The sequence below is a fragment of the Crocodylus siamensis genome, chromosome 1 (assembly GCF_052110815.1).
Source record: "Crocodylus siamensis isolate JL-2025a chromosome 1, ASM5211081v1, whole genome shotgun sequence".
Classification (NCBI taxonomy): Eukaryota; Metazoa; Chordata; order Crocodylia; family Crocodylidae; genus Crocodylus; species Crocodylus siamensis.
Genome location: NC_143395.1, coordinates 210,568,755 through 210,596,589, shown reverse-complemented (window position 1 = coordinate 210,596,589; position 27,835 = coordinate 210,568,755). Strand labels below are relative to the sequence as shown.

The following is a 27,835-nucleotide window of genomic DNA, read 5'->3' as shown; positions in this document are numbered from 1 at the left end:
CTGGAAGCAGGCAGCCAGCAGGTGCTTGATTAGGACAGCCATTTTAGGGCCCAGCTTTCACAGGCTGGGCAGCAGTTTGTTGCCAGTCACCGAGAGAGTAACATCATCTGGCTGAGCTCCTGCTCCTGGAACGTCTTGATGGTAAGAGCAGGAGCTATGGGGATGGCAGGAGGCTTCTGGTCTTGGGCATGAGCTGAAACTGCACCCTGCTGGGGAAGGATGAGATGGCAGGGCTGTTTGTGGCAGAACAGCCCCCAAGAAATGCCAAGCCAGTTACCTCCCCAGTGTAAGGTGGGTGGGGCACCTTAACCCCATCCCCCACCATCCGGTGGGTAGTGTAGAGAGTTGTAGTAGAGGCCAGGCACCCTTATAAAGGACCATCTAAGCCCAACAGGGGTGTGAGCTCTCCCAGAGGGGATATTGTCAGTGTGTGGGTCTGCGTACAGTGGGATGCAGCAGGGCACCTGAAGGACTACACTAGTGGGGTGCAGAGTAGGGCTACAGAGAAAGGCACTGGGGTGTACCGAGTAGGGTTGCAAGGGTGGCTTGAAGGGTGGTACATGGGCCAACCCCAAGTGTGATAGCATGGAACTAGTTGCCCAGTGAGGGTCTAGAGGTAGAAGAAGCTCAGCGTCAGCACAAGGTTACGACACAGAGTAGGTGAACTCACAGAATCTGAAGTTTTTTATAGTTTCGTAGCTGGTAGGGTTGGAAGGAACCTGAGCAGATCACCATGGGCAGGAAAGAATGCTGGGGTCAAAAGATCCCAGTTAGGTGATTATCTAGCCCCTTTTGAAGACACCCCAGGGTAGGAGTGAGCACCACTTCCCTTGGAAGTTGGTTCCAGATCCTAGCTGCCTTGACTTGATGTCTAGCCTGAACCTATTTTCAGTCAATTTGTGGCTGTTATTCTTAGTTACTCCTGGTAGTGCTTGGGGGAACAGGGACTCTCCCATTTCCCGCTGGTCCCCCCCGGTAAGTTTATAGATGGCCACCAGATCCCCCCTCAGCCTTCTCTTGTGGAACCTGAACAGGTTCAGGTCCCATAGACTCTCCTCGTAGGGCCTGCCCACAGTGTAGGGAAGGTTCGGAGCTGTGGATAGAGCTGCCTGGCACTGGGGTAGTGAATGGGCAGTCTCCCACTTAATATATCATGATAACATTCAAGTCATAGCAGGCAAGTCAGGGCAGAGTGCCCTAGGGAAGCAGATCTAGCCCTGGGAAGGCCTCCTGTCACAAGGCACAAAGAGATTCAAGCATATGGTGAAAAGGGAGGAGTACAGAGGGAAGGAAGAAAGAGGAAGGAAAGGGGAGCTTTATATTCAGTTAAAATTATAAAGGTAGGGTGTTGGAAGAGACCCATTCTGGCTGGGGTCAGTTTGGAGATGCTCTGATGTGAGGCATTTAGCAGGTGCAATCACCTTTCACATTTGGGGATGTGACAGGGATCTTTAATGAATGGTTAGGATTTTTGGGCTTGTATTTCAGCCAAGAAGGTGAGGGGACAGAAGAAAAGAAAAAAGGGTCAACAGCACAAATTGTGGAAAACGGAGAAAGAGAGAGAGAGACTGGAAGACAGCAAAGGGGATAGACAGAATTTGTTAATCTTCCTTCTCTACTGCCATCATGTTTCCTCTTCTGAAAGGCTAGAAACTAAGTGACGTCAATAAAGCAAAAATGAAAACAAAACGCACAGAAGGCAAATTTCTTGGAAACTACTTCAAAAAGATAAACAGATGCAAACAATATCTTCAACAGGCACATTTCAACACAAATGCACAAAAGACCAAAAGGCTTCCGGATTATTATTATTATTATTATTATTAATATTATTAATAATATTAATAGTATTATTATTATTACATAGTATTTTATTTGAGTCCTAATAAAATAAAATAAACACAAAATATGAAACACTTCTGGCAGAAGGAGCCTCTCAGCCAGTAAACGAGGGCAGGAGCAGGGCACAAGGGGAACAGAGAAAGGCAAGTAGGCAGCACTGAGTGAAACATCTGCTGGGCAATGGGGTGCCAGGTTTCTTCCAGTCTCTTCACCTGCTAGCACCTTTTGCATCACACCAAAGAAGGAAAGAGGCTGAGAGAGAATTCATGGGCCACCCTAAGCTAGTGAGCAAGAATGAGGGAGTGAGGGAGGTTTGAAGGAAAGTGAAGTAGGCTACAAATCCTGGATTTCTTCATCTCCAACAGGAAAGTCCAAAAGCCTTTACACCCATCCCCCCACATTATTGCAGCCACATGTTTGCTCCTCTGGCATATGGCTCCCACATACCTCAAGAGCCACCTGGCCCCCTAATGTCTTTCTGTGTTCATGTGGCTTCTGGCCTCTCAACATGTGTGCATGATGCCCATCCCAGGCTCTCTGGCCTCCAGTGAAAGTGGATCAAAGTAATGGAGATGGGGCCTTGTATCTTCTCTTACATCAGCACTCTGTCTGCTGGATCTTCCCTTCCTGGCCTCCATCCTTTCCTCCATTTCGTGGTATGGGAGCAGGAATTTCCCTCTCCAGTGCCGGGAAGTGCGGGGAGCGTACCTGGAAGGGAAAAAAAATTAAATGTCATGGACACAGTGGAGGGGAGCTGGAGCCCATTCTGTCTCAAACCCCCAAACCCAACATCAACTCTCACCAGCCCCAACATGATGTTCACAACTTATGCCTTGGTCTAGTTAGCTGTGGACCTCTGGGCATCCACCTCAGGCCACATCACTCAAAGGCCCAGATCATAACAAAAAATGATACCGGGGCACTTCCCCGTGAACAGGAATGTGCATTTCCCCTGGGACAAACAGCAGCGGCCCAAGGTGTGTGGCACATTACCCTGGGTGCATGGCACGTTATGCCAGGTGGTGTAAGGGAGGCTGTGGGCAGCAACTGTGCTGTCCCCAGCAGGCTTACCTGGGGTTCTGGGGGCCTCCAGGAGCTGCAACCGTGGGAATCCTGCAGCAGGGAGCCTGGCTGGCAGCCAGAATGCATGCTGCTGCCACGTACACTGCCCCACTTTTTTTAGGCGTGGGGTTTTTTTGACCACAAGCTCTCCCTGGGGTCAAAAAACCCTTCAGTGTGGGGAACACCTTCATGTGTAGTGTGTGGTGCTGCAGATGGGTCTGCAACCCCACATACCACACATGTGCACTCGTCTGGATGCACTCAGGAAGTCTTCAGTCCATTACTGCCTGCTGTAACCCACTACACCCTTCTTTCTTCCAGCCAGGAATAAGGAGTCCTGACACCCAGTTCTTTTGCTTTACATGATTTGTCTTTAATCTATTCCTAGAGTTGAGAATAGAATTTAGGAGTCATACCCTCCTGTCCCATTCACTTTCCTCTAGGACACACTGGATTGATGTTATGCTTTATGCAGTAGGGTTTGACTGGAGAATAGGAAACAAAGCGCCTATATTTAAGGGGGGTGGAGGGAGGGGGAAGTGATCCAGGCAACTACAAGTATTGTCTCAGTAGTATGTATTGACCTCAATAATATGCCATGGTTGAGAAAAGATTTTGAAGTAAAGCATAACTAAAGACCTGAAGGGGAATGGAAAGTGGAATAAAAAGCAACATAGGTTTATTGAAGACAGATTATGCCAGACTAGCTTGATATGTTTCTTTGGTAATTGGTTCTTTAGACAAGCGAAATGTGATAAATATTATCTAACTGGATGTCAATAAAGCCTTTGATGCAGTGCTGTGTGAGAATGTGTAGGTAAGCTAGAGAAAATAAGGATTACTACAGAACTGTAAATTACAAAAGGAGCTGGGAGATGGCAGAAAATTCTGCTTAAAGAGGAGCTATCTAACTAGAGAGAGGTTAGTAGAGGCGTTCCTCAAGGTCAGTTTTGGGAACAGTTGATATTATATAATAGTTTCTGTTAATGACTTTAGCACAAAAAGTATGCTTATGGAATTTGAGTATGGTGCAATTTGGGAGGGATTACTTATGTGGAGGAGGATAAAAATATCACATAAGGTAACTAGCTGAGTTAGGGAACTGGCTTCATAGAAATAGGATGTGCAAGGCCATACACTTAGGAACCAAAGACAAGAATTCCTGCTATACAATGTAGGTTCAATGGTTGAAAACAACAGAAGAGGAGGAAGACCTGAGTGTATTACGTTGATAACAGTATGACTATGAGTCACCAGTGTGATTTCCCTCATGAAAAAGGGAAATGTGTCAAATGATGGTTTAGATAAGGTATTCCTATTAGAGATAAGAAAGTAGTAATACCATTGTACATGATAGTGCTGAGGTGTTATGTGGAATCCAGGACACAATGCTGATCACCCATGTGCAAGAAAGACGAATTCAAACTGGTACAGGTACAGACAAGAACTGCTGGGGTGATCAAAAAAATGGAGAGACCATCTTTTGAGAGGCAACTGAAAGATCTTGGCATGTTTAACTGAGCAAAATGGAGCCCAAGAAGGGACATGACTGTTGTCATTAAAAACATCATCCAATTAAGCATCCCTGCAAGAGAAGGACTGTACTTAAGTGCCAGGGTTTGGAACAGGCTCCCCCAAGAAGTGGTACAGTCACCCACTCCAGTGATCTTCATGAGATGTCTTGATGCCCACCTTGCTAGGGTTGTTTGATCCTAGCAGTCTTTCCTGCCCAAGTGCAGGGGGGCTGGATCTGATTATCTGTAAGGTCCCTTCTAGCCCCTAACAACTATGAAACTAAGAAGCTACTGGACAATGCTGGCACATTACCAGAGCAGTATAAATGGACCATGAATTAATTTAGGCTAGAAATGAGAAGTCTGCTAATCATGGGAGCAGCAGGGTTTAGGAACAGCCTTCCAGTAGCTGGAGCAAGACACCTAACCAGTTTCAAGATGGAAACACATCCGGTTATTAAAAGGAATATTTGACACTGTACCTGTGATAGCAGAGGACTGACTTCATGACACAGCAATACCCATTTCTGTGTTCTTATAAATTATAGTTATACTTTGTGTAGCTCCTGTCAGAGATTTTAAGGCCAGAAAGGGCCGTTATTATAATCTGGTCTGGTATGTTCCTTAAAGGGGCCATAAAAAATCCACAGGAATTTCTGCACCAAGCCTGTGACTTCTGCTGGAATGGGTGTATATCTTTTAGAAAGGGTGGCTGTCTCAATTCCAAGACTCCACCCTGTCCCTGGGCAAATTGTACCAGTTGTTTATTACCTTCATTGTGAAAATTGTGCACATTCTTTGTAGCTTGTTTTTGTCTAGCTTCAACTTCCACTCACTGGATTTTGTTGCATTTGTCAGCTTAAGTAAAGAACCCTTTACTATCTGACATTTTCTCCCCAAATTGATGCTTACAGATTGTGATCACATCACCTCTTCACCTTTAGCAGATAAGCTAAGTAGAATAGAGCTTCTTAAGCCTCTCATGGAAAGGCAGATTTTGCAGACCTCAGAGCCTTCTCAGTACACTCATGAGAATCATTCCCTAGATTCACTGTTCTCACAGTTCTGATCAGCTGCTTACCAAGTGTCACTCATTTTGCAATACACTAGTTGAAACTAATATCTCAGTCTCATTTTGAGGGTGTGACCTCCAGAAGGATCATAACAAGTGAAAGGGTAGCCTTGAAGGTAGCTAAATGGTACCAGGTAAAAGGGAGCAACATCCAAGCTAAAAATTTGCCCAAATCCAAAAATGTGTACATGCTGCTGTGGTTGCTCATAGAGGGAGCAGTTTAGCTGTTTTGTGCCCCCATTCTCCATTGTGGGCCAGCCTCTCTAACATTATCACATCACATATGATGCACTATGATTGAGCTTCCATACAGCATTGAGCTAGTTTTATGATCTGTTGCATACTGAGAGAGAGTCAAGCTGTGGAAGCATAGGCCAGAGAGAGAATGAGGACATGAGGTATCTGAATGTTAGCTGTCAGGAGACACAATGGTAACATTTTCAAATCCAAGTATGGGGCTTGGAGTGAGGGTTTTTTAAACAAAAGTCAATATTTCCTAAGAACAGCCTCGTTTTTGTGAAACATTTTGTTTAGCTGAGAATCCAGTTTTCAATTAGCTGTACTTAGGAACCCAATCTACTTTCAGCAGCAGCTTTGGGTTTTAGGAATTTAAGGCCCCTTGACTTTTGGTGAAATATAAAGTGAGCAAGTCACTTTTGAAATGAAACTTAGGAGATTTTTGAAATGTTTACATTTCCTGCCAAAGGGGATGAACAAGGAAGTGACACAACATGCAGGCAATAAACATAATTTGAGCTAGTTAATGCAGGAAAAGATGGTGGGATGGAAATAAGATATTTTGAAAGGCTTCTATCTAAAAAAACCTCAGACTGTGCTGTTTAGAGACAAGAGGAATGGGAAGGGTTATCCTGGTGGTATGACCAGGTCACAAAACGCCTCGACGCAGGAGGAGGGGTGGATGTCGTATACTTGGACTTCAGGAAGGCCTTTGACACGGTATCCCACCCCATACTGGTGAACAAGTTAAGGGGCTGTGACTTGGATGACTGCACAGTCCGGTGGGTGGAGAATTGGCTGGAGGGTCGCACCCAGAGAGTTGTGGTGGATGGGTCGGTTTCGACCTGGAAGAGTGTGGGCAGTGGGGTCCCGCAGGGCTCGGTGCTTGGACCGATACTCTTTAATGTCTTCATCAGCGACTTGGACGAGGGGGTGAAATGTACTCTGTCCAAGTTTGCAGATGACACTAAGCTATGGGGCGAAGTGGACACGCCGGAGGGCAGGGAACAACTGCAAGCAGACCTGGACAGGTTAGACAAGTGGGCAGAAAACAACAGAATGCAGTTCAACAAGGAGAAATGCAAAGTGCTGCATCTAGGGAGGAAAAATGTCCAGCACACCTACAGCCTAGGAAATGACCTGCTGGGTGGCACGGAAGTGGAAAGGGATCTTGGAGTCCTAGTAGACTCCAAGATGAACATGAGTCGGCAGTGTGATGAAACCATCAGAAAAGCCAATGGCACTTTATCGTGCATCAGCAGATGCATGACAAATAAGTCCAAGGAGGTGATACTTCCCCTCTATCGGGCGCTGGTCAGACCGCAGCTGGAGTACTGCGTGCAATTCTGGGCGCCGCACTTCAAGAAAGATGCGGATAACCTGGAGAGGGTCCAGAGAAGGGCCACTCGTATGGTTAAGGGCCTGCAGGCCAAGCCCTATGAGGAGAGATTAGAGAAACTGGACCTTTTCAGCCTCCGCAAGAGAAGGTTGAGAGGCGACCTGGTGGCTGCCTATAAGTTCGTCAGGGGGGCACAGAAGGGAATTGGTGAGTATTTATTCACCAAGGCGCCCCCGGGGGTTACAAGAAATAATGGCCACAAGCTGGAGGAGAGCAGATTTAGATTAGATATTAGGAGGAACTTCTTCACAGTTCGAGTGGCCAAGCTCTGGAACGGGCTCCCAAGGGAGGTGGTGCTCTCCCCTACCCTGGGGGTATTCAAGAGAAGGTTGGATGTGTATCTAGCTGGGGTAATGTAGGCCCAGCACTCTTTCCTGCTTATGCAGGGGGTCGGACTCGATCTATTGAGGTCCCTTCCGACCCTAGCATCTATGAATCTATGAATCTATGAAAAATCCTGATGAGGTTTGAGATGCAAAGTCAGGATGCAAAGGAGCACCATTTACATAATTACAAGGACAAGGTGATAGCCACTGACGATGAAAGACAGCAGATTTAAAACTGACCAAAGGAAATGCTTTCTACATATTTCATACACTTGTGAAACTGCCCCAGGAGACCACAGAGTCCAGGGGCTAGCCAGGTGTCAAAAAGTATTGAACATCTATATGGAACATGAGGACATGCACATTATTACATCTGAAGGAATTATGAAAATGGAAAGGAAAACAGAAGAGCACTCACAAAAGCTTGAATAGGATACAAACACTCATCCTGTAGGGGACAACCCAGTAAGTAAGTAAAAGGCATTAGAAAGAAACTTTCTCTGTAGGAAGGCTATTCCATAACTCTTCACACGAGTTTCTGGCCATTGCCAAAGACAGGGCACTGGGCTGGATGTACCACTGGGCTGAACTAGTCTGGCAGTCTCTGTGTTCCTTGTACATGCAACATGACACAGCTGGCAGATAACTCAGTGTAATTCCCTTACCATGCAGTAACACCAACCCCATGCTCAGCTGGCAAGCTTGGCAAAGCTCTCCCTCATTCATCCTAATTCTCCTGCATTCATTCTCCTGCCAACCACACTTTTGACACCTCACTGCTAGTTCTGGATCCTGGGAGATACGCAAGGAGAAAAAAGATTGGCTTGGGAGATGGACCAAAAGGTAAAGATAGGGAGACTCACCCTTCGGTTCCACAGGGCCAAAACCAAGGTGCAGGCCATAAGCAGGAGGAAGATGAAGAGAAGGAGTCCAAGAGTGACCTGTCTACCCAGGATGGGAGGAGGCCCAGAGACCTGGACATCTGTGAGGAGATGCAACAGTTAGAAAGGGGGAGTGGGACAAGGATGGGACTGTCCAGAGGTGGCTGACATGGGAAAGGAAACAGGACAAGTGGGGGAGAAGAGGCGGGGAGCAGAGGTGAGGGATTGGCACTAGATTAAAACATGATCAGTGCAGGATGGTGTAGGATGGGCAAGGGGATGGGGGAAGGGGGGCCACAAGGAAGACAATACCTGTAATCTCCAGCCCATACTCCACTGCTCCCAGTCTTCCTTCTGGGCCATGGACACTGCACTCCCAGGTGCCTGTATCCTTCTGTGATACTCGGGGTAGTTCCAGGGTGGAGCCCAAGAGGAAGCTCTGAGTCCCCAGATCTCTGGAAGTAGCCTCAGCTGAGTTCCTGTTGCTGTAAGCAGAGTCTATGTGCCTCCACTGAAAGTGCTCGTGCCCTTGAGGATGGGTGAGGCTGCAGATGAGCATCAGATGGGAGCCCTCAGCCACTGGACCTTTGATGCTTGGGGTGACTTTGAAGAGGGAGAAAAGAATGTGATCAACAAAGACAGCAGGGCTTCTGCCAGCTTCACCCCTTTGCCTCCTCCTTCCTTCCTTGCCAGCTTCCTTCTTTTTTTCTCTCAGACCTTCTCTCATTTCCTCCTTCTTTCCCCTCTCCTTTTCCTACTTTATCACCACAGGAAAACCTCCCTGTGACAAGGAATTCTGTATAGAGGAAAACTGCTTTCTAGACATATTGAGTAGCGACCCAGGGTTTCTTCCTATGGGAAGAATTGAAAGGCCTCAAGCAGCTCCAGGGTACCACACTGAATATGCAAGATTTTTCTTCAGGTCAGCAAACATCCCTGGGTGGAGGTGCTCCTTCTTATTCTCTGGATCCTTCTACTCACCCATAATAATGGCCAAAGTCACCTCCTTAGTGATCGTTGTGCTGCGGATAGAGACATCACAACGATACTGTCCTGCATCACCAGGTCCCACCTCAGGGACATGGAGAGTGAAGTCTCCATTTCTGGAAGTACCCCAGTCTCCCAGATATCCTCCTGTGAGATTGCTCCAGCGGGCTTTCACTCCTTGGATGCCAGAGGCACTGGGATTGTGGTTCAGAGTGCAGGGTAAGTTTGCGGAAGAGCCTGCTGCTGCATAGACAACAGAAGAGGCTGGTCCAGAGAAACCTGAAAAGAACCAAGAATGTCCTACAGTATTAGGTGGTGCAGGTCACCTGAGATGCCACAGCAGAAGATGCTGCCAGCTCCACAGAAGGAAGAAGACAGATGACCCAGGCCCAGGTAGTAGGGATGGAAGCAAAAAGAGATGAGGGGGCTACTCCAGATAAGGGGGAAGATGGAAAAAAAAGATATTGTGAAAGGGGAGCAACTTCAGCAGAGGGACAGCCTACCAACTGAGGCCAGGGGAAGTAGACAAGCAAGGTGGATGCTGGGCTTACCTAAAATTTGCAGGTTGTATGTGGCAGAAACATTTGTGCCATCTGAGTAGGCAAGGTTGCAGCGCCACGGCCCCATGTCACTCATAGTCGGCCTGTAGATAGACAGAGCCCCACTGAGGGAGACAAATCTGCCAGAGATGGGGACAAGGCTGTCATTGTGGAACCACTGAACTCCCACAGGTTTGCCGGGATGACTGGAGTTACAGTGTAGCCAAAAAGTCTCTGTTTCCACCACAAGGCCAGGGATATTGACAGTCACTAGGGAGGAAAAAGGGAAGAAAGAAAAATTAATGCCATAGCTAAGTCCTGAAGCTATTCCCCTTCCGGGAGCTCTCCACCCCTCTCTGATGAGTATTAGCGGGCAAGATCATCTGTCAGAACCCAAGTTTCCTGTGTTTCTCTCTCAGATGTCTCTGTGTGTGGAGGGCTCTGTGCATGAGAAAGTGATAGAGGAAGCCCCACAACCTCAAAAGGCTGCTTCTCATTTTCTGACTAGCAGCCGTTCCAGCCCTGGGCACCCCACATAGCTCCTTCTTTCAGACCTAACCCATGGACTTGGCTGCTCCCTGGGCCCCCCATTGGGCTCCATCTTCTCCTACCTTTCACCACACCCAGCGCCACCTGGCAATGTAGGGTCGCTGTGCCGTATCTCACCAATGCCTCATACTCCCCTACATCATCCCTCTGCAGTGGCTCAATCCGAAGGGAGAAGTCCCCGTGGCGGAGGTCGGCATTCTGGACCATGGCTCGAGGTATCATGGATCGGGCCGTCTTTAGGACACCACTGTACTCCACCTCCAGCACCATGTGTGTCTCCTTGTGGGCTCTAGGTATGTGGGCCAGGGAAGTGAGTGAGTACTCAGAGTAAGGGTAAAGGGAAGAGGTCAAGGGATAGAGGCAGAACACAACAGAGCAGGGGGACGGGAATCAAGCAGTACATGTGAAAGAAGAAAAAATGGGGAAAAGGTGAAGAAGGGCAGCAGAGACTGAGCAAGCATGGGTCCAGAGAGGGCACAGGTCCCGCTGCCCACTGTTATTCTACAATACCTTCCTCCATGCCGCTCCCAGCGGACTGCAGTCTTGTGATACAGCATCTTCCAGCTATTCTTCAGCTCTTGAGGACTGAGGTGACAGGGGAGCACAGCCAAGCCACCCTCTTCAGCCCATACCCTCTGCTCCCACCTCCACTCTTCTGCTGCTCTGGGGAACACACTCTTGGCTGCTAAAAGATGAGAAATGCGGAGAAAGTGGGGTTAGAAACAGAGTGATGAATTCTCTTCCTGAGACAAGTGAGTCCTGCCCAGTGGCATGGAGGAACTGAAGGGAGGGACGGTTAGGGAGAAAATTTGAGACCCACTGGAAGATGAGGGAGGTAACAAGGGTTCAGATCTAATTTTCTAGAATCCTGTGGACAAATTAATTCCTAAACACCCCTACTGCAACCCCTCTCCACCCTCAAACACCTTAGTCCACTTACCCTTGGTTACCAGCAGCGTAAGGGCAAGAGACAGTGGAAGGAATATCAGTGTCATGGCGGCATCCAAGAGGCAAGAAGGACTGTGTCTTCACTCAGTTCAGTGCCAGAGCAGGTCCAAAGTTTCCAGAGATGAATGAAAACAAGCCACAGATAAACAAAAGAGTAGGGTTGTGAACCAGGGCTGGGGTCAGTAGGGCTTTATTCCTCATTGGCTTGTTCTCTCTCTCATTCCTGTTTGTCCTCTCTCTCTCTCTCTGATCAAAGCCTTTCCCCTTGTGCCCTTATATTGCAGATGGGCAGCTAATTTCCTCATAGCACTGAGAAGATGCGTCACGGCCAAAAACCTAGCTTCAGACCGAGGCACGTGAAGAAATAGATGCAGATAGAGCAAGAGAGAGAGAGAGAGGAGGCAGAAGTCAAAGTTCATGTTCTAAGCATCTTTTAGTGGAAACTCTTCGGGTCTTTGTTTTTTTTCTTCACTGTTTCGCTTCTATGTAGACAGTGGAAAATGTGTAGAAGACACTTCCCAGCAAGTACCCTTCATGTTTTTCTTTCATCTTTTACCTTTTTTGGTTTGATCTTTCCGCCTCTCACTGTTTCTCTTAATTAATTGCTTTATTCTTTTCAAAGGGTCTTGTTCTTCTTTCCATTTATGTTCTTGTTCTTTTATGTTACAAATTTATATTTTGCTTTGCTCTACTTTGTTTTGTTTTTCCCCCCTCCTCTTTCTCCAACTCATAGGCAACAATAAATAAATAGAGCTGCGGATGCCAGGTTGGAAAGTAAAATAATCCACAGGAACTGAGAGACGGGAACAGGAAATAATATAATCCCAAACCAGAACAAATGCAACTAACAGATCTGCATGCCTGGTACTCAGTAGAAGAGAGATGATCAGTGGGGGTGAAGGAGGAGGCTGGAGAGGAGCTCACTATAAAATACTGTCTACAAAAAAAAGTCACGGTGTTTTAGGGGCTGCATAGAAAGCCACTCTGTGGCTCACACTTTCCAGTACGCACTGACTTAACTTAATCACTCATTACCCCTTCCCTGTGACTGCTGTCAAACTTCTGTACCCTTTCAGGCCATGCACACACATATTCTCCACTGGTGAGGTGGGGCCTTTCCCAGAGGTGAGAGAGGGCAAAACAGCAGAGGGGCACAACTGCTCTGTTGAGAGCTTGCTCTTTTCCTCTCTCTACCTCAGCTGAGCAAATAGAAAGGCAGGAAGAGAGATGCAAAGACAAAGAGAACGTGCAGGGAACTGTCTGGGCAGTCGCCCCTAACCACTTAGAGGAGTGCCATTGGAAGGGCCTTGGGCATTTGCCAGCACCTGGCTTTGCCTGATTTCTGCTTGTGGCACATGACACTGGGCTCCATATACAGGCATATGCGGGAAATGGCCTGCGATCTATAGGAAGTCAGACAGCATGATCTACTGGTCCCTTCTGGTGTCAAATTCTGCGAAGCCCATGAAAGTGTGCGAGACAGAGGGAGGGAGGAGAACTTTTTACTGTTAAAAGTAGCAGGTGTTTTTCCTCTTGTTTAATAAAAACCATCTGTGCTGTCCACAGTCCAGGCAGAGGGTACAGATTTTCCTTTCCACTGAGTCAGCAACAGGGGGATGTCATGAGCGTGTGGGTGAAGGTGAAAAAAAAAGGGGAGGAGGTCTGCACCACAGCCAGGAGACACTTGAGAGTCACGCTCAGGCCCCATCTATCCTGTCCTTCTCCCTGGCCCCATTCCAGGAATACATTATGGATGCTGCTCTCCATCCACATCCATTGTCTTTTCTCACCTCTCCCCACCATCATGCTTCTCACTCTTGCCAAACTGACCAGGATGTTAGCTCCACACTTGAACTTTGGAAATGTTATTTTCAAATGAAAAAACAAGGACAAGCTCAAGTCTTTCTGCCACTCCTTGGGAAAATAACACCAGAGGCTCCAGGGGCTGGGGCCACTGCAAACAGTGACACGGCCACTGCTGCACAAGGGGATGTTTATGGTTGAGGGGTTATTTTTGCTGAGCAGGTGTGTTGTGAAATTAAGGTTCTGATGGCACTATTTTACTCAGCGTGAACCTCTATCTTTAGAAAAGATTCCTTTAACGTTTTTCTGTAATGACCCATTTTAAATGCTGACTCCATTGAATGGCGTCTTCGTCATCTCCCAGCTAAGACCCCACAGGCACAAACAATGACTGGCATAAAGTCATCACTGAGGTACATCAGCAGGGCAGTGCATAAAGGCAGGTCAGGACTGGGAGGAGCTGAAAGTGAGGCGTGTAGTATATTGGAAGAGCTGTGGGGAGCCAGGGGCAGGCTAAGATTAAAATAGTAGGGAGCTGCAAGGCAGAAACCTAAATCATGAGAGAGTGACACATCTGTCTTGGGCACTAACTGCCCAGGTTTTAGACTTCTCCATAGCAGGACACTTAAAGGCATTATCTTTTCTATCTATTGGCATATTTATAATACAACATATATCCAATTTGTGTTCTCACCATAACATGCCACTACCATGACCAAGTTTGGACTTCTGCAAAAATTATCTAGCAGAGTCTGGCAGTTTCAGCACCCTGGGCTGCATTGGTGCCTAGACTGGAAATGGTAGTGGCTACCATTCTTCACTCCCTCAAAAACTGATGCCTGAGATTAGTGTCTCTATTGTCCATCCCTGCTTAATTCCATTTTAGCTGTGGCCCTTTAAAAAGCTGGGGAAATGGGATTTAAGACCCTTTACATTATATACAAACTAGAATTCAAAAAGCCCTCACAATTTGAGAACAATTAAACCAAAAAAACAAGTGATCCTTTTCACAGATTCAAGGGTAAGAGAGACCATCGGATCATCTAGCCTGATTAACAGAGGTGTAGCTGGGCAGCCATGTGACAGGGCAGTGTTGGTTGCTGTGGTACTGACTACAGCAGCATTATCAGCCTCCACTGTAGTCATGACTAGTTTTGTGCTCCCCTCCCTCCTCCAACCAAAAGACAAAGCCCAGGGCTGCTGCCCCAGTTGCTCTTCCTGAGTTATGCTGCTGGCCTGACAGTCTGTATAGTGCATTCACCTATTTATTCCTATACCGACCTCAACCACTATAAAGCATCCTTTTGAGATACTGCAGTAACAGAGGAATGAAGGAGTATGCACAGAGCCACCAAGCAAGGCTTTTGCAGAGCAAAAAGAGAAATAAGCAGCACCTCACCCCTCATCTTCACTCCCCAAAAATACAGTGCCTATGGAAATTCAGGCCCCAGTTCAGCAAAACACTTTAATGGGACTTAAGAATGTGTTAAATGTAAACAAATGCATAAGTCTCATTAAACACCTACATAAGTGCTTTGCTGAACTAGAGCCTAAAGAGAAAAGAGTAGAGAGGTTTTTAAGTGAGGCCCACAAAATTTTTTAAAAGTCATTTAATGAAATCTTTAAGTTACATAGGTAAAACGTCTTTTAAAAATTCTACATATTTAAAAATAGTTATGGGAATTATGCTTTATATTATATTTTAATCACACTTCTATCCTTCCACACTCACTGAAGTCAGTGGGCATGAAGAACTGTAACTGAAAGCACAATTTTTGCCAAAGTTCTTACAGCCATATTGGTTCCTCTTTCTTGCTGTGTTGTCTTGCACCTCTGAATATGACACCCACCCTGTTGTTAAAAGCATATCTATATTTTTTCATGGAACTAGCTCCTCATATCCAGTACTCACCACAAAGAGACAGCTTCAAGACATAATGATCCAAGTTATTAGACCCTCATTCTGGTTCTTTAGGGAGGTGTTCATAAGAGGCATACATGCAGGGTTGCTCCTGCTGGGACTTCAACCTGGAGATTCCTAGACAGAGGGTCCTGCCTCCCTGCTCAGGGTCAGACTGATTGATATGGGCGACTGGTGCCACCTTAGTCAGGGGGGGCACATGCCCCACCCCAGCAACTAGTCAACAACTGAGGGGGAATCCCCGTCATGGCCAGTTGGCCGATTTCACCAACCAGAGGAAGAAGGGGTGTCCCCCTGGCCAATCACACCGACTGGGAAGCAGCCGCACTGCTCCCGGAAGGGGCCACAACGCTTCATCTTGGCACTCCCACTCCCTGGCTGGTGCTTGCAGGGGGGGCACTGGTACTCCTGCCTGCATGCCTGCCCATCACCTAAGTAGGGAGCGCAGCCTGTCGGGGTGCACCAGCACTCTCAGGGGGTGCATGTGCACCCCCATGGACCCCCTACACATCGCCACTCCTGATTGCTATAAATTTGGGGTCAGGAAGGAATTTCACCCAATGGTCAGACTAATATAGACTGTGAGAGAGAAGGTTGCCTTTCTCTGCAGCAGAGACTGTGGCCCTGTTCTTTGGATCTCTCGATTGTATTTTCACAACCCTTGCAGCAGCAGGACACTGGCCACCATTGCCCCCTGCTTTACCTGTGGCAGGTAAGGGAGCAACATCTTATGGTTGTGCCAGGGTTGACCATGCTAATAGATTAATTTGTCTAGGATGTTTTAGATATGGATGATCTTGCCTCAGGCAGGAGGTTGGACTAGATGACCTCTGGAGGTCCCTTCCAGCCCTACTTCATTATGATTCCATGATTCTGGTGCTCTTTGCTGAGATCATGCCCTATTCCTATTATAGTGGGGCTATTTTAGTCTCTTTATTTAGCCAGAATAACATAAAATGGATTTAGGGAAACCAAGGTTGGCCCATAGAGGGTAGAGCTGAAGTTTGTTGAAAAGGGAACATTTCAATGGGGTCTAAAATTCACAGAAAGAGTTAGAATTGCTTGAAAACTGGCCTCACCAGGGTCTGGAAAAGAATCTGTAGCAACTTTGGATTAATTTGGTCAAATATGGCCTCTCCCAGTTACCTGATTTTCAAATGCTGGGTCGGTGCATACCATAACCATGTATTACTGAGAATGGACAGTGAGTAGAAAATGGCTAGGCTCCATCCATTTCATAGGTACACAGTGATAAGATGAAGGATAGAACAAGTCAGAATGTGTATGACAGGGATGCACAATTGAGGCAGGGGGAGCTGAGAATAGGAAGGCTCTCTTTGCACCCCACACACAGTCCTGAAACTTGGGACCTGAAAACAAACAGGCTTGGGCATGCTGCTGGCATGCAGTGCTGAAACCAGCACTACTAAGATTGAGAGTGACCACCCATCAAGATGAACAGGGACTTTCCTATCTCCAGCTTGCAGGAGATTTGTAAGCATCTTTATGCATCCTGACAAGTAAAGAAGGTCTGCAGTCCAAATGTTAGGCCATTTGGTCAAGGAGTTGCTAAAACATAGTCTCCTTTCCCTCAAAATGACCTATTAATCTAGTGGTGCTCAAGTTCTTTGCCCTGTGGGGTAGATGGACATGGCTTGGTCCATCCACAGGCCATATCCAGGCAGTGGGGCTGATCCAGTTTGCAGGGCAGGTGAAGCAGTGCTTGATCCAGCTGCACAGAGTGGATAGGGGGCAGCTCAGCCCCAACCTGGCCATGTGGGGGAAGGGGGCATGGCCTGGCCGGAACCCGGCCATGGAGGGCTTGAGAATTTGGCAGCAGGAATTTAGCAGCAGCAGTATTAATTGCCACTGCTTCCCCACCACTAACTTGCCTGACCCATGGGGGAGCCCAGTGGGCCAGATGCCATGGCTCTATGGGCCAGATTTGGCCTGCAGGCTAGGAGTTGAGCACCCCTGTGTTAATCGGATGATGGCTTGGTATTAGTCTCAGCCGTAGGCGCAGAGATGAAAACAGAGAGCCCATCATGGAGAGGACACAGGCAGGGGGTATGCAGGTGCAGAAAACCCTCTGAGCAAGAGGTTGCCGCCATTCTCCGCGCCACCACCGGGTTCCCATTTGGCCACTCCCCCCCTTCCCCCTCACAAGCTGGCCACAGACTTCTGCAGGAGGGGGAGGGTGGGCACACAGATACCCATGCACTCCCTGCTGACCCAGCCACAGGCAGGTAAGTTTCTATCTTTATCCTGCCTGGGCTTGGGGGGTGGGGGCGGACATGGACTGAGAACCCCACAGTGCAGGCAGGAGGGAGGGCGGTAGGGGCAGGGAGCTGGCCCACTCCCTCCTACACTGTGGGGAATGCCCCACAACCTGTCCTGGCCAGGGCCCAGTTTACTGTGCACGCTGAGCAGGCTGCTGCTGCAGGCTGGGGCTGGTGGCAGCACCAGGCTCGTCCTGGCGTTTGGGGTGGGCTACAGTGATGGGAGGGGGGCTGCTGCCACCCTAGCATTCACTGTAGGTCTCCCGAGCCTGCCCCCCAGTGCCATCGCTAAACACCGGGAAAAGCCTGGCGCTGCTGCTGGCCCCCGCCTCTAGCCAGCCTGGGCTCTGGGCAACTGCAGCAGGTAGCGGGCAGGCTGCAAACAGCTGCACTGGGCTCCACAGCTCCAGCATCAGTTACAAGCTGGTGGTGACTGCACGTGTGCCTCAGAGCAGAGAGCGGGCATAGGGTCTGAGGCAGCGCAACTCTCCCCCGCTCTCTGAGGCATGCATGCAGTCACCGGTATGAAGCGGATGCCAGGTCTGCAGAATCTAATGCAGCTGTTTGCAGGCTGCCCACTGCCTGCTGCAGCTTCCCAGAGCCCGAGCTGGCTACAGGCAAGGGCCAGCAGCAGCACAGGGCTTTTCTGGGTTGCTCTGCCTCCAGGCCACACCCCTCCACCCCAGTCTACTCTAAGGTACGCAATGCCAGAGCCGGGAGAAGCTCCCTGCAGCCTCCTGGCTGCAGCCAGCTCAGGCTCTGGGTAGCTGCTGCCAGCCACAGACCATGGGCTGCTTGCAGTAGGGCTTGCAGTCTCCCAGCTGCCCGGGCTACGTGGCTGTCAACAGCTGCCTCCTTGTCTCTCTCTCTCTCTTGCCCTTTTTCCTCTCAAAACTATGGCAAAACATTTGGTGCACTAAATTCCCCAGTAATAATTTGGTGGTTCACCCCTCCTAGGTCTGGCCAACATCACCTCTAGCTCAGGTACATACTTGAGTTGTGCACCTCTGGTGTAAAAGGTGGGAACCCTACCCACATCAGATCAGACTTCTGTCATATCACAGCCTTACATACACAGCCCTTTTTCCAACATATGGCACACATTAGTCTGTAAATATAAAAATCCCCTGGAAAAACAAGTGTTGGGGTACTTACTAAATTTTTCAGACGTTAGAGGGTACTTGCTACTTAAAAGTTTGAGAAACACTGCTCTAATGTTTATGTTTTATGTGGTTAAAGCCATGTGGCTCGCACACAATCTTACCTCTGCCCCTACAGACAGCCATGGGCCGTAGGAACAAAACAGCACCTTGTCACTCCTTCCCCAGGCCTGCCATTCTGTCTGCCCTACCCCAAGTCAGTTTGCACCCGTGTGCGCATGTGCACCAGGCAGCACCACCGGAGTGTGAGCAGGGGCTGGAAGACGGCCATGCGGCCTGAGGGGTACAGCACTCCCATCTCCCTGGGAATGCGGTTCCTTAGAGCTGGGCCCAGATGGCTCTAAACATTGAAGGCTTCTTTAGTCTGCCCAGCACTGCCCTCTCTTCCTCCTAGCTAGCCCTGAGCTGGCTGGGGAGTCGTTCAGCATGGTGAGCTGCCTGAGGACCCATGTAGGTGGTACGGGGGCGGAGTTAAGGTTGAGTGTGGAAAGCACAACCTTAGCAGTGCTTTGTGGTATTCTGAAGTGTGTATGACTGCCTGTTTTTTCCTAGTTCTCAGAGGTTTCAGTTTCCAACTGCCAACTTCTGTGTTCTGGAAGAGAACAAAGCACAACAAAGCAACTTTAACTCCCCTGTAAAAAAACATTTCTGTTTATGATTGGTTTTTGGTTTTGTTTGATTTTTGTTTGTTTGTTTGTTTTTAGAATAGGAAAGATTAGAAAGAGCTCCCTCGCACTCCCCTACATTAAGAATGTAAGAGAATGCAGTGTAAGCTTTCCTGCTTCCTCCTGTCCACTTCCTGACACAGAGGAACCACCCCCCAGCCCGTTTCTTCCTCTTGAAGTTCAGATTCTGCCGACTGTCCAACTCGTCTCCCGTGGCGCAGCACTCTGCTTGATGGTAGCTGCTCTTCTGATGCCAGGAGCTGTGTGAGAACACATCTAGGAACGCGGCATGTGGGGCACACTTCCAGGATGGGGAGTTTGTAATGGGACCCACCTCAGAGGACAACTCTGGCACCCTGTGGCAAACTAACCCTGTTCTTCATTCTGTCTCCCCAGGGTACTGCCAGCCATGTCTTGTTAGAAAATAAATCTAAATTTGGCAGGCTGCTCTCAGAATACTAGGGCGAGCCTTGAGGTGCTTCACTGGGCTGCTTCGCTCTGGCCTGATCCCTGAACTTACATCCTGAGCAGGGTGTCTTTCCTGCCACTTGGCATCAGCCAGCTTGCTCCTTCAGTTTTAGCCTCTACCTTAGGGGTGGGCAAAATGCAGCTTGCGGGGCTGGATGTGGCCCGCCAGGCCATTCTAGCCGGCGTGTGGGGCCCCTAAAAAATGTAGAAAATTAATATGAATCTGCCCTGGGCTGCCTGTCATGCACCCCTCGATGGCTTGCTGAAACTCAGCAAGCAGCCCTCTGCCCAAAATAATTGCCTGTCCCTGCTCTACCTGGTGCTTGCTCTCTCCTTGAGTCTTATTAACAGACTTTCCACAGGGCTCTGTCTTTTGTCCCTATGCTCAGGTCCATTTCTTTGGGCCTGCAGACTTTCTGCAGAGCCCCTTCTTTAAGATTGGGACCAGAATGAATCTCTAGTCCTGGAGTTCTGTGTATATCTCCTGTCAATTTCCGCAAGCAGCATTGAGCCCCACGTGCCCAGATTGGGCCCTGTGCACATGGATCTGGCCATGTGAGGCCTCAGCTGGCTCCCAGGTGCTGGGGTTTGGCCCTGGCAGCCTGCACTGCTCCTGCCCAGCCCCAAGTGCTGGAGTCAGGCACCTGATTTAGCATGGAGAGCCTGGGGCTCCCCATGGGTGCATACATTTGATGATCACCAAATTTCCACCTTTGGGGTGACCAGCAGGCTGGATGACTGTGCCAGGGGTCAAATTTGGCCTGTGAACCAAGCGGTGAGCACCTGTGGTCTAACCTACTCCTAAAATTACACAACAAGCTTGTCACACAACTACAAGACTCATTGTCCCAAAACAGCAAAAGCATCCTAACCTGCTACAGGTAAAGCAAGGAAATGAGGGCTGTCAGTGTCTTGCTGCTGCAAGAGTTGTGAAAATACACTTGAAAGACCAAGAAAGAGCACCCCCATCAGTCCCCACAGCAGCAAAAAAACCCTTCAGTCCATGTCAATCTGACCATAGGATATAATTATTTCCTGATCCCAAATGTGGCGATCATTCTGACCCTGAGCAGAGGATCAAGACCCTCTAACTAGGAACCTCTTGGTCAGGTATAGGTAACCCCTGGCCCATGTGCCAATTAGTGGCACGTGGAGACATTTTCCCTGGCATGCTAGGAGGCAAGCAACAAAATTGTTTTTAAAAAAAATTAATTTCCTGCTCCGGGCTCTCTGGACCAGCCACAGGTCCCAATGCCACAACAGGAGAACAGAGGCAGGGTCACTGTTTGCATTCTGCTGACTGCACACCCTGTCCCTGGGCTGCACTCTCCAACCCACCCTGGCCCCTGGAGGGGAGTTGTGGGAGGGTGGGGCTGGGGCCCAGGCAGGCGCTGCTCCAGGCTGCTGCACTGAATGCTCCCACCTGGGTGGGGGAAGCACTGGGATGCCAAGCACTGGGGCAGGGTGCTCAGGGTTGGCTCCAGGCAGTGGGGAGAGGTGCTGGCTAGCCCACCTAGCCCCTTGGGAAGGCAAGGGCTGGGCAGGAAGTAGCGGCTGCCCCAGGGCTCTGGAGACTCAGGCCGCGGCTGGTAGGGGCACCCAGCAGCACCCCAGGTGGGTCCAGGCTTGCACAGCTCTGCAGGGATGGGCACAGCTGCCCTGTCCGTGAGGGGACACCACCTGGCTGGAGCAGAACTCTGGGCTCAGGGGCTCCCAGCTCCAGGCTCAGCCTCCATGCATGCTGGGTACAGTGCGTGTGGGTTGGAGCCGCCCCTGGTGTGAGGGCCCACCTGCGAGCCCTCCTGGGCCCCAGGAACAGCTGCTGCTGCTGCTGCTGGCCTGGCCTTGCCCACCTGCAGCTCCCCTCCAGGGGCTGGGGCAAAGGCAGGCACTGCACAGAGCTGCTGCACTGCAGGCTCTCAACCAGCCTGGCCTCAGGGACTGCCTGCAGCAGCTGTTCCTAGGGGTCCCGCAGTGGGGGGTGGCTCTACCCCACTCATACTGTGCCTGGTGGGCAGGGAGGCCTGGAACTGGGAGCCCCACAAGCTTGGCATCCTGCCCCACCTCATGGGCAGGGCAGCTGCACCCCATCCCTGTGGAGTTGTGTCGGCCAAGCTGCGCTAGGCCTCACCTTGGGTGCCACTGGGTGCCCCCACTTGCCCACCAGTAGCCTGAGCCTGCGGAGTCCTGGGGCAGCCCTGGTGCTGCCCCCACTGGGGTGGGACAGGGCATCTATCTGCCCAAGCCCCGGCCAGGACCTCCCTCCCAGCCCTGGGCCCAGGTTCCCCCACTCCCGGACTGTAGGGGAGGCCTGAGCCCCACAGCCCTTGTGGCTGCTCCTGGGGTGTCACTGCCTCCCTCCGCCTGGACAAGTGTGCCCAAGCCACAGCTGGTAGCAGTGGGGTATGTTGACAGTGAGGGATACACCCTCTTTCTCTTTTTCCCTTTTTTTCCCTCTTTTTCTTTCTCTCTCCTATTTCTTTTTACTTCTTTTCTCTTTTTCTTTTTTGTCTCCTTTTCTTTCTCTCTTTCTCTTCTTTTTCTCTCTACCCATTTTTGTCTCTTTTCCCCTTCTTTTGTCTTTATTCTATCTCTGCTTTTTCTCCTTTTTCTTTTTCTCTTTCTCTCTTCTCTCTTTTCTATTTCTTTTCTTTTTTCTCTCCTTTTTCTTTTTCATCTTTTTCTCTCCCCCTTTTCTCTCCTCTTTATTTTTTCTTTCTTTACCTCTTTTTCTTTTCTCTCTCTTCTCTCCTTTGTCTATACCTCTCTCTCTTTTTCTCTTCTTTCTCTCTCTCTTTTTTTCCTCTCATCTCAACATGCTTAACTAAAAAGAATGCACAAGAACAAAGGTACTATATGAGGTTTTAGTTATTGTCACCATGTTTAGTATTTTTAGAAAACCTAGTATCTACTGTAAAAAAAAAGAACAACATTTATTATTATTAGCTATATTCATATGCTCTGCATCCTGCCATGTACCCCTTGTCCGGATTTTGTTTTTCTGGCATGCCAGTACCTGGCGCCTTACAAAGTAGACACATTGTGTTTTTTTCAGCACTCCAGCAAAAAACATTACCTACCCCTGCTCTGGGGTTTACTTCTGGAAGGAGCATTGGCATACCCTGGTCAAAATCCCCAGCTTTAGCTGCAGTCTCCACTTTTCTGAGCAAGGTAAATAAAAACCCTGACATCTCGAGCAACAGGAGGGGAAAAATTTCTTCCTGGATCTGGGGCCGTCCCTGTGGGGGTTGTGAATCAAGGCAACTGCCGTGAGCCCTGTACTTTGGGAGGGGCCCACAGAGCTGGGTGGAGCAGCCACAATGATTCCACTGGCTTCACATCCAGCCACTCAGCACTCGCCTGAATCCGCAGCCAGCTTCCTTGCGTCTGGGGGCAGGGCCCTGCACAGGCTGATTTGCCCCATGCCCCACACCCTGCTTGGGTTGTCTCTGCCTGGATCCATGAGGCAACCAGCAAAACCCAGAAGCATAGGAAAAACCAAACGCCCTCCACTTTGTTCTGTATAGATCCAAGAAATTGGAATCTGCAATTTGTTAGTATTCCAAGGAGAGCGCTACTGCATAGGAACATTTGGGAAAGATGGGCCTAACTCTTCCTTTGCCTATATCAGTTCTATGCAGTTGTAACCCATTGACTTCAGTGCAGGAGGAGAGTCAGGACCCACATACTAGCATTTCAAGTTTCAAGTGTATTTTCTGTTTTGGTTGCAGGCCAAGTGATAGAGAAGTGAACTCCATTTCAACCTTCCTTTTGAAAAACATATGCTTAAGCAACTCCTCTTTGGGTTGCCCCAGAACTTGAATATCACCAAAATATCATGACCCAGATCTTTGAAGATGGAAGAAATTGCTGATGATTTACTGATTTGGGTCAAAAGTAACCAGCAACATAATGAGAAACTGCATAATGTTTAGCCCCAAAGAAAGAGACCTTAAGCTGAACAAGACCAGAAAGAAACCCGCCCCCCCGCCCCATCCCAGATATGAAATTAGTTATGTAGGACACATTCAGTAACAACAGAGTTCTACTAAATTTAGAAAAGATGGAGGCTTCTATACAAATAGAAGTAATCTAAAACAGGGAGTGTCCTTACAGAGATGAGCAGGCCTGTTAACAAATCTATGTATATTACATACATAACCCTTCTGAGGGGCACAAGTCAGTAGCAAGAAGAGCCGGGTTCACATTTTGGGGTACCCCATTAGTTATACCAGTGGGTCAAGCCCCTAACCAGAAATCTGGGAATGCTAAATTTGTTGGTGCATCCCACATAAATAAAACCCCTCCTCACAAGCAGTGTAAACACAAAAACCCTGAAATTTATTACAGAAAATAGAGGCAAAAAAAAAGCCCCAAAAGAAAACACTAAATATAATTTTAAAACACTATTAACTGCAAGGCAAAGTCTATAGGTAGCACCCTCTCGGGGAGGCTTCATCCATGCCCAGACAGTCTGGGACTTGGGGCTCCCCAAAGAGTAGTTCTGGGGGTCTGCATGGCACCCCTATACCTGCCCTTCAGCAATGGGCTGCAGAAGAAGCCCACACCAGAGAGTTCTGTGATCTGCACCTAGGGTTCACTGTGCCAAGGGAAGCTGCTCAAGGGGGTGGGTCCTTCTGCATTGCAAGGGGCTCCATTGCTCCTGGAGAAATGGTAGAGCACTGACCTCCACTGGCGATGTGTAGGGGGTGCATGTGCATCCCCTGAGCATGGCGGTGCACCCCCTATGAAAACGTGCCTGTGGGTGGTAGCCACTCACCATCCCCCTTCCCACCCTGCCGTTGACACCGCTGTCGGCATCTGTGGGCAGTCAGCAATTGCTGCTGGCTGCTGCCAATGCTGTTAGCAGCATCTGCAGGTAGTCGCTGACCCCTGGTGCTTGCTACCCCCTCAACTGACACCACCAGAGGCGCCTGCAGCTCACTGCTTACTGCCGCCATGCCCTCTTCCCCCCCCGCCCCCAGGCTGCCAGGGCCATGCATCGTTCATGCCGACCTCTACTTCTGCATGGTGACTCTGAGAGGTTAACCATGGTTTTCATCAGCATACCACACCCCAAGATTCCTAGTCCCAGTCCCAGCTCTGTTGAGAAGAAAACTGCGAAAGAGCTCAAAGACAGGTCAGACCTATCTTGGCTTGGGTCTGAACTACAACTAGGGTCCACTTGGTTGGGAGATAAACTACAAAAGGGACAAAAGAAGGCCCAGGCTTATCTCGCTGGGCCCAGACTGGGCAGCAAAAGTCAGCCAAGCCTATACCTCACTGAGTCCTGGATCAACAACAAGAATTGCCAGATCCCACCCCGGCTCAAACGGTGTCAGCCTTAACCCTGGCCCAAATATGCCAGCCAAACATATAGCTGAGGTTCAGCCACACAGCTAGGCTGAAACACAATAGCCGTGAAACAACAAAAAGCATGGATGTACAGCTAGGCCTATGGCTACAGCCTGTACATCCAGGGCACCTATAGACATGCAGTGAGGCTGCTCCAACACATTGGAGCACATTTGATTAATAGTAATAACCATGCTCCAGCAGACTCCAGTGTCACATGTATCAGTGTCCCCGTGCTGAAAAATGGTGGTGGGGGCTCTTTAACTAAAGCTTGCTCAATGAGTTTTAGTTAAAGCATCCTCACCACCATTTTTTAGCATGGAGACACTGATACACATGATGCTCTGGGCACTTTAGTTACAATAGCTCTTGGAGATGCTCTAATTAAAGCATCACCTCCCCCACCCCACCCCAGAGGGTGCCAGGCCCATGTGGCCAGTAACTGCCAGGACCTCATTCCTGGTCAGTCTGCTCCAAGGATTAATACCTCAAAGGTATTATCTCACTCAAGACCTCTCTGTGGCCAAAACTGCCAGGACTCCATTCCTGACCAGTTTACTCCAGGGATTAATACCGTCATGATATTAACCCACCCAAGAAAAAGGAAGGGGGAAAGAGGGAGGGAAAAGGGGTCTCCAACTCTGAGACAGACTTTTTCTCCCTGTACCTGAGGCTTTCCCATCACATAGATTTCTCTTGCCTCTCCAGTGAAGGTAGGAGGGAGACCTCCCATGGGGAGCAGTTTTTCTGGCTCCCAATTCAGCTGTACAGCTTTTAGCAGCCCCAGGAGAGAGAAAGAAAAAACCTTAGTTGAGTTGTTCTTATATACTTGGCATGATATCACTCACGCTTTTTTCAATTAGGGAGTGTCACGCACCAACCGCTCTCTTACTCAATCTGCCTAGACAATCTTCTGCTTCCTCTGGCCTAGCCAAAGTATTTTACATATTTTGTCCAGATTCAAGGTGTGGTGGGCCTGTAGAGGGTGTTTCCCTATTGAGCCACCCACCTCACTACACCCAACCACCTTTCAGGATCCAAGTGTCTCCCTGGGGGTGCCTCACACCTGGCCAACCCTCTTCCTGGGGCATACCCGCTAGCCTGGGGGTAACACTGCCACTACCCAGGGTCTGAACTGGATCCTGGCCCTTTGACCCCTGGGACACACAGGCCTAGTAGTCCTTAAGGGTACTTGACCCACTGCAAGAACTTGGGGTGCTTCCCTCAGTTTGAAGCACAAATAATGGTCTCCCTTATTCAGCCAAACCAAGGGGACCCCCAAGGCATAATCTAGCCCCTCTCCCAATAAGTCTCCCATGCTAGGTACAAAGGAGAACTTTATTGGATACAAGAAGTAGGTTAGGAATAGAATACAGGGTAGAGCATATCAGAGAAATCCCATAGAGCAAACGGGGTGGCTGAATAGCTTTTGATCATGCATCTGAGTTACTGCAAGATATATATATCTAGTTAGATCTCAGGTAGCTTACTCACGAGTATCATCCAGAGGCAGGTGGAGATTCCCTCTGGAGGCAGGCAGTTCATTGATCATGAGTTTCAAGAGAGACAGCAAGTTTCAGATGGTCCAGCTTCTCTCTGAGTTTCTCATCATGGCTACTGCCCCTCCTCCTGGGCAGTCCTTTACTTACATAGCCCTTATAACCTCATTTACCTGGTCCAATGAAGGCCAGCAACTGTTGGCTGCCAGCCAACCAATTTGAAATGCATCACTGGTTGCCAGGCAGACTGGCCATGTCTAGCCCCCCCCCTCAATCAGGTTGGCATTGCTTGGAACAATAGGGAGCCTAAGCCCCCTCACCCGGGTATGTGATGCCAGTCACTAGGCAGAGGGAGCAGATTTCCCCCCTTCCTCAGGAATGCATCCAGCTCAGGTTACAACTCAGAGTTACCTAAAGAGATGAGGCAGAGGAGTCTGCCCTTTGCAGTGACCATGTTAACCAAATTGTCACATAGCAGAGTTTTTGGAGAGACAGAGGTGGCATTCTGCCACACAAGTCCCCAGCTTTCCACGTGCAGAACACATAGCCAGAACAACAGGGGCCATCTTGCCCACATAAAAACCCTCACAAAAAACACAATATACAGCAATCAAAAGCACACACTCTGCCATATACAACTCGTGTGTGTGGGTGTTACACATATTAAAAAGGCTTAAAATCATAATTAAAATTGAACAGACAGAGAATGCATAGCCACATTATGTTACAAATCAGCTCTTTCCATATTTAAACCCTAGATGAATCAGGTCATTCTGATACAGAAAAGATCAACTCAGTATTGGCTATGTCAGTCTGCTTCATTCATCCTGTTATGGAACTGGTCAGCCCAACAGTGTCATGTAGGATTTACCCTGCTACGCCATTCTGGGCTCCACACTCAATTCTGCTGCCCTGGAGTTACATGAACAGTGTGTGACCTACTTTCTCTCTTAAAAAATAGTATAGGCACAAAGGATTACTGCTACCTGTTTTAGGGGGAAAAGGACCACTGTCTTTCAGATTTAGTTCCTCTACCCCAACCCACTCAATGTACATTCCTTTGGTGGTTTAAATGACAATTCATAGGTCCCTTATTTGAGAGCACTTAGGGGGAAGGGAAAGAGCTAATGCACTGGAGGGTGAATTATCATTCAGTTTAAATTCCTTGTTCCGGGGCATTCAGAGATGGAAGCAAGGGTTAACCAACATAGTGCACATCTCAGCCTTCTGACTGTTCATAGCTTTTGTTGCGGAGTTTAAATACCACTTAGGAAGACTCTTGGTTGATGGGCAGCATTTGTAAACAGTCTTAGTTGACAAACTGAACAG

General features: G+C 48.9%; 1 protein-coding gene across 3 annotated transcripts; it reads right to left on the bottom strand.

The window, feature by feature from the left end:
• Positions 1-1,866: 1,866 nt before the first annotated feature.
• LAG3 (lymphocyte activating 3) lies at positions 1,867-26,776 on the bottom strand. Of its 3 annotated transcripts, none has more exons than XM_090055208.1 (9): positions 26,502-26,776; positions 11,349-11,439; positions 10,919-11,093; positions 10,471-10,697; positions 9,872-10,129; positions 9,315-9,599; positions 8,646-8,936; positions 8,316-8,434; positions 1,867-2,550 (listed from the first exon to the last, which is right to left on the bottom strand). In XM_090055208.1, exons 2-9 carry the CDS (start codon positions 11,401-11,403, stop codon positions 2,440-2,442), a joined length of 1,521 nt encoding a protein of 506 aa, XP_089911334.1. In that variant the 5' UTR covers positions 11,404-11,439; positions 26,502-26,776; the 3' UTR covers positions 1,867-2,439. The 3 variants fall into 3 exon arrangements, with proteins under 3 accessions (XP_089911334.1, XP_089911325.1, XP_089911317.1); XM_090055199.1 differs by having other exon boundaries at positions 11,349-11,434; XM_090055191.1 differs by lacking the exon at positions 11,349-11,439 and having other exon boundaries at positions 26,502-26,775.
• Between the last annotated feature and the right edge of the window lie 1,059 nt (positions 26,777-27,835).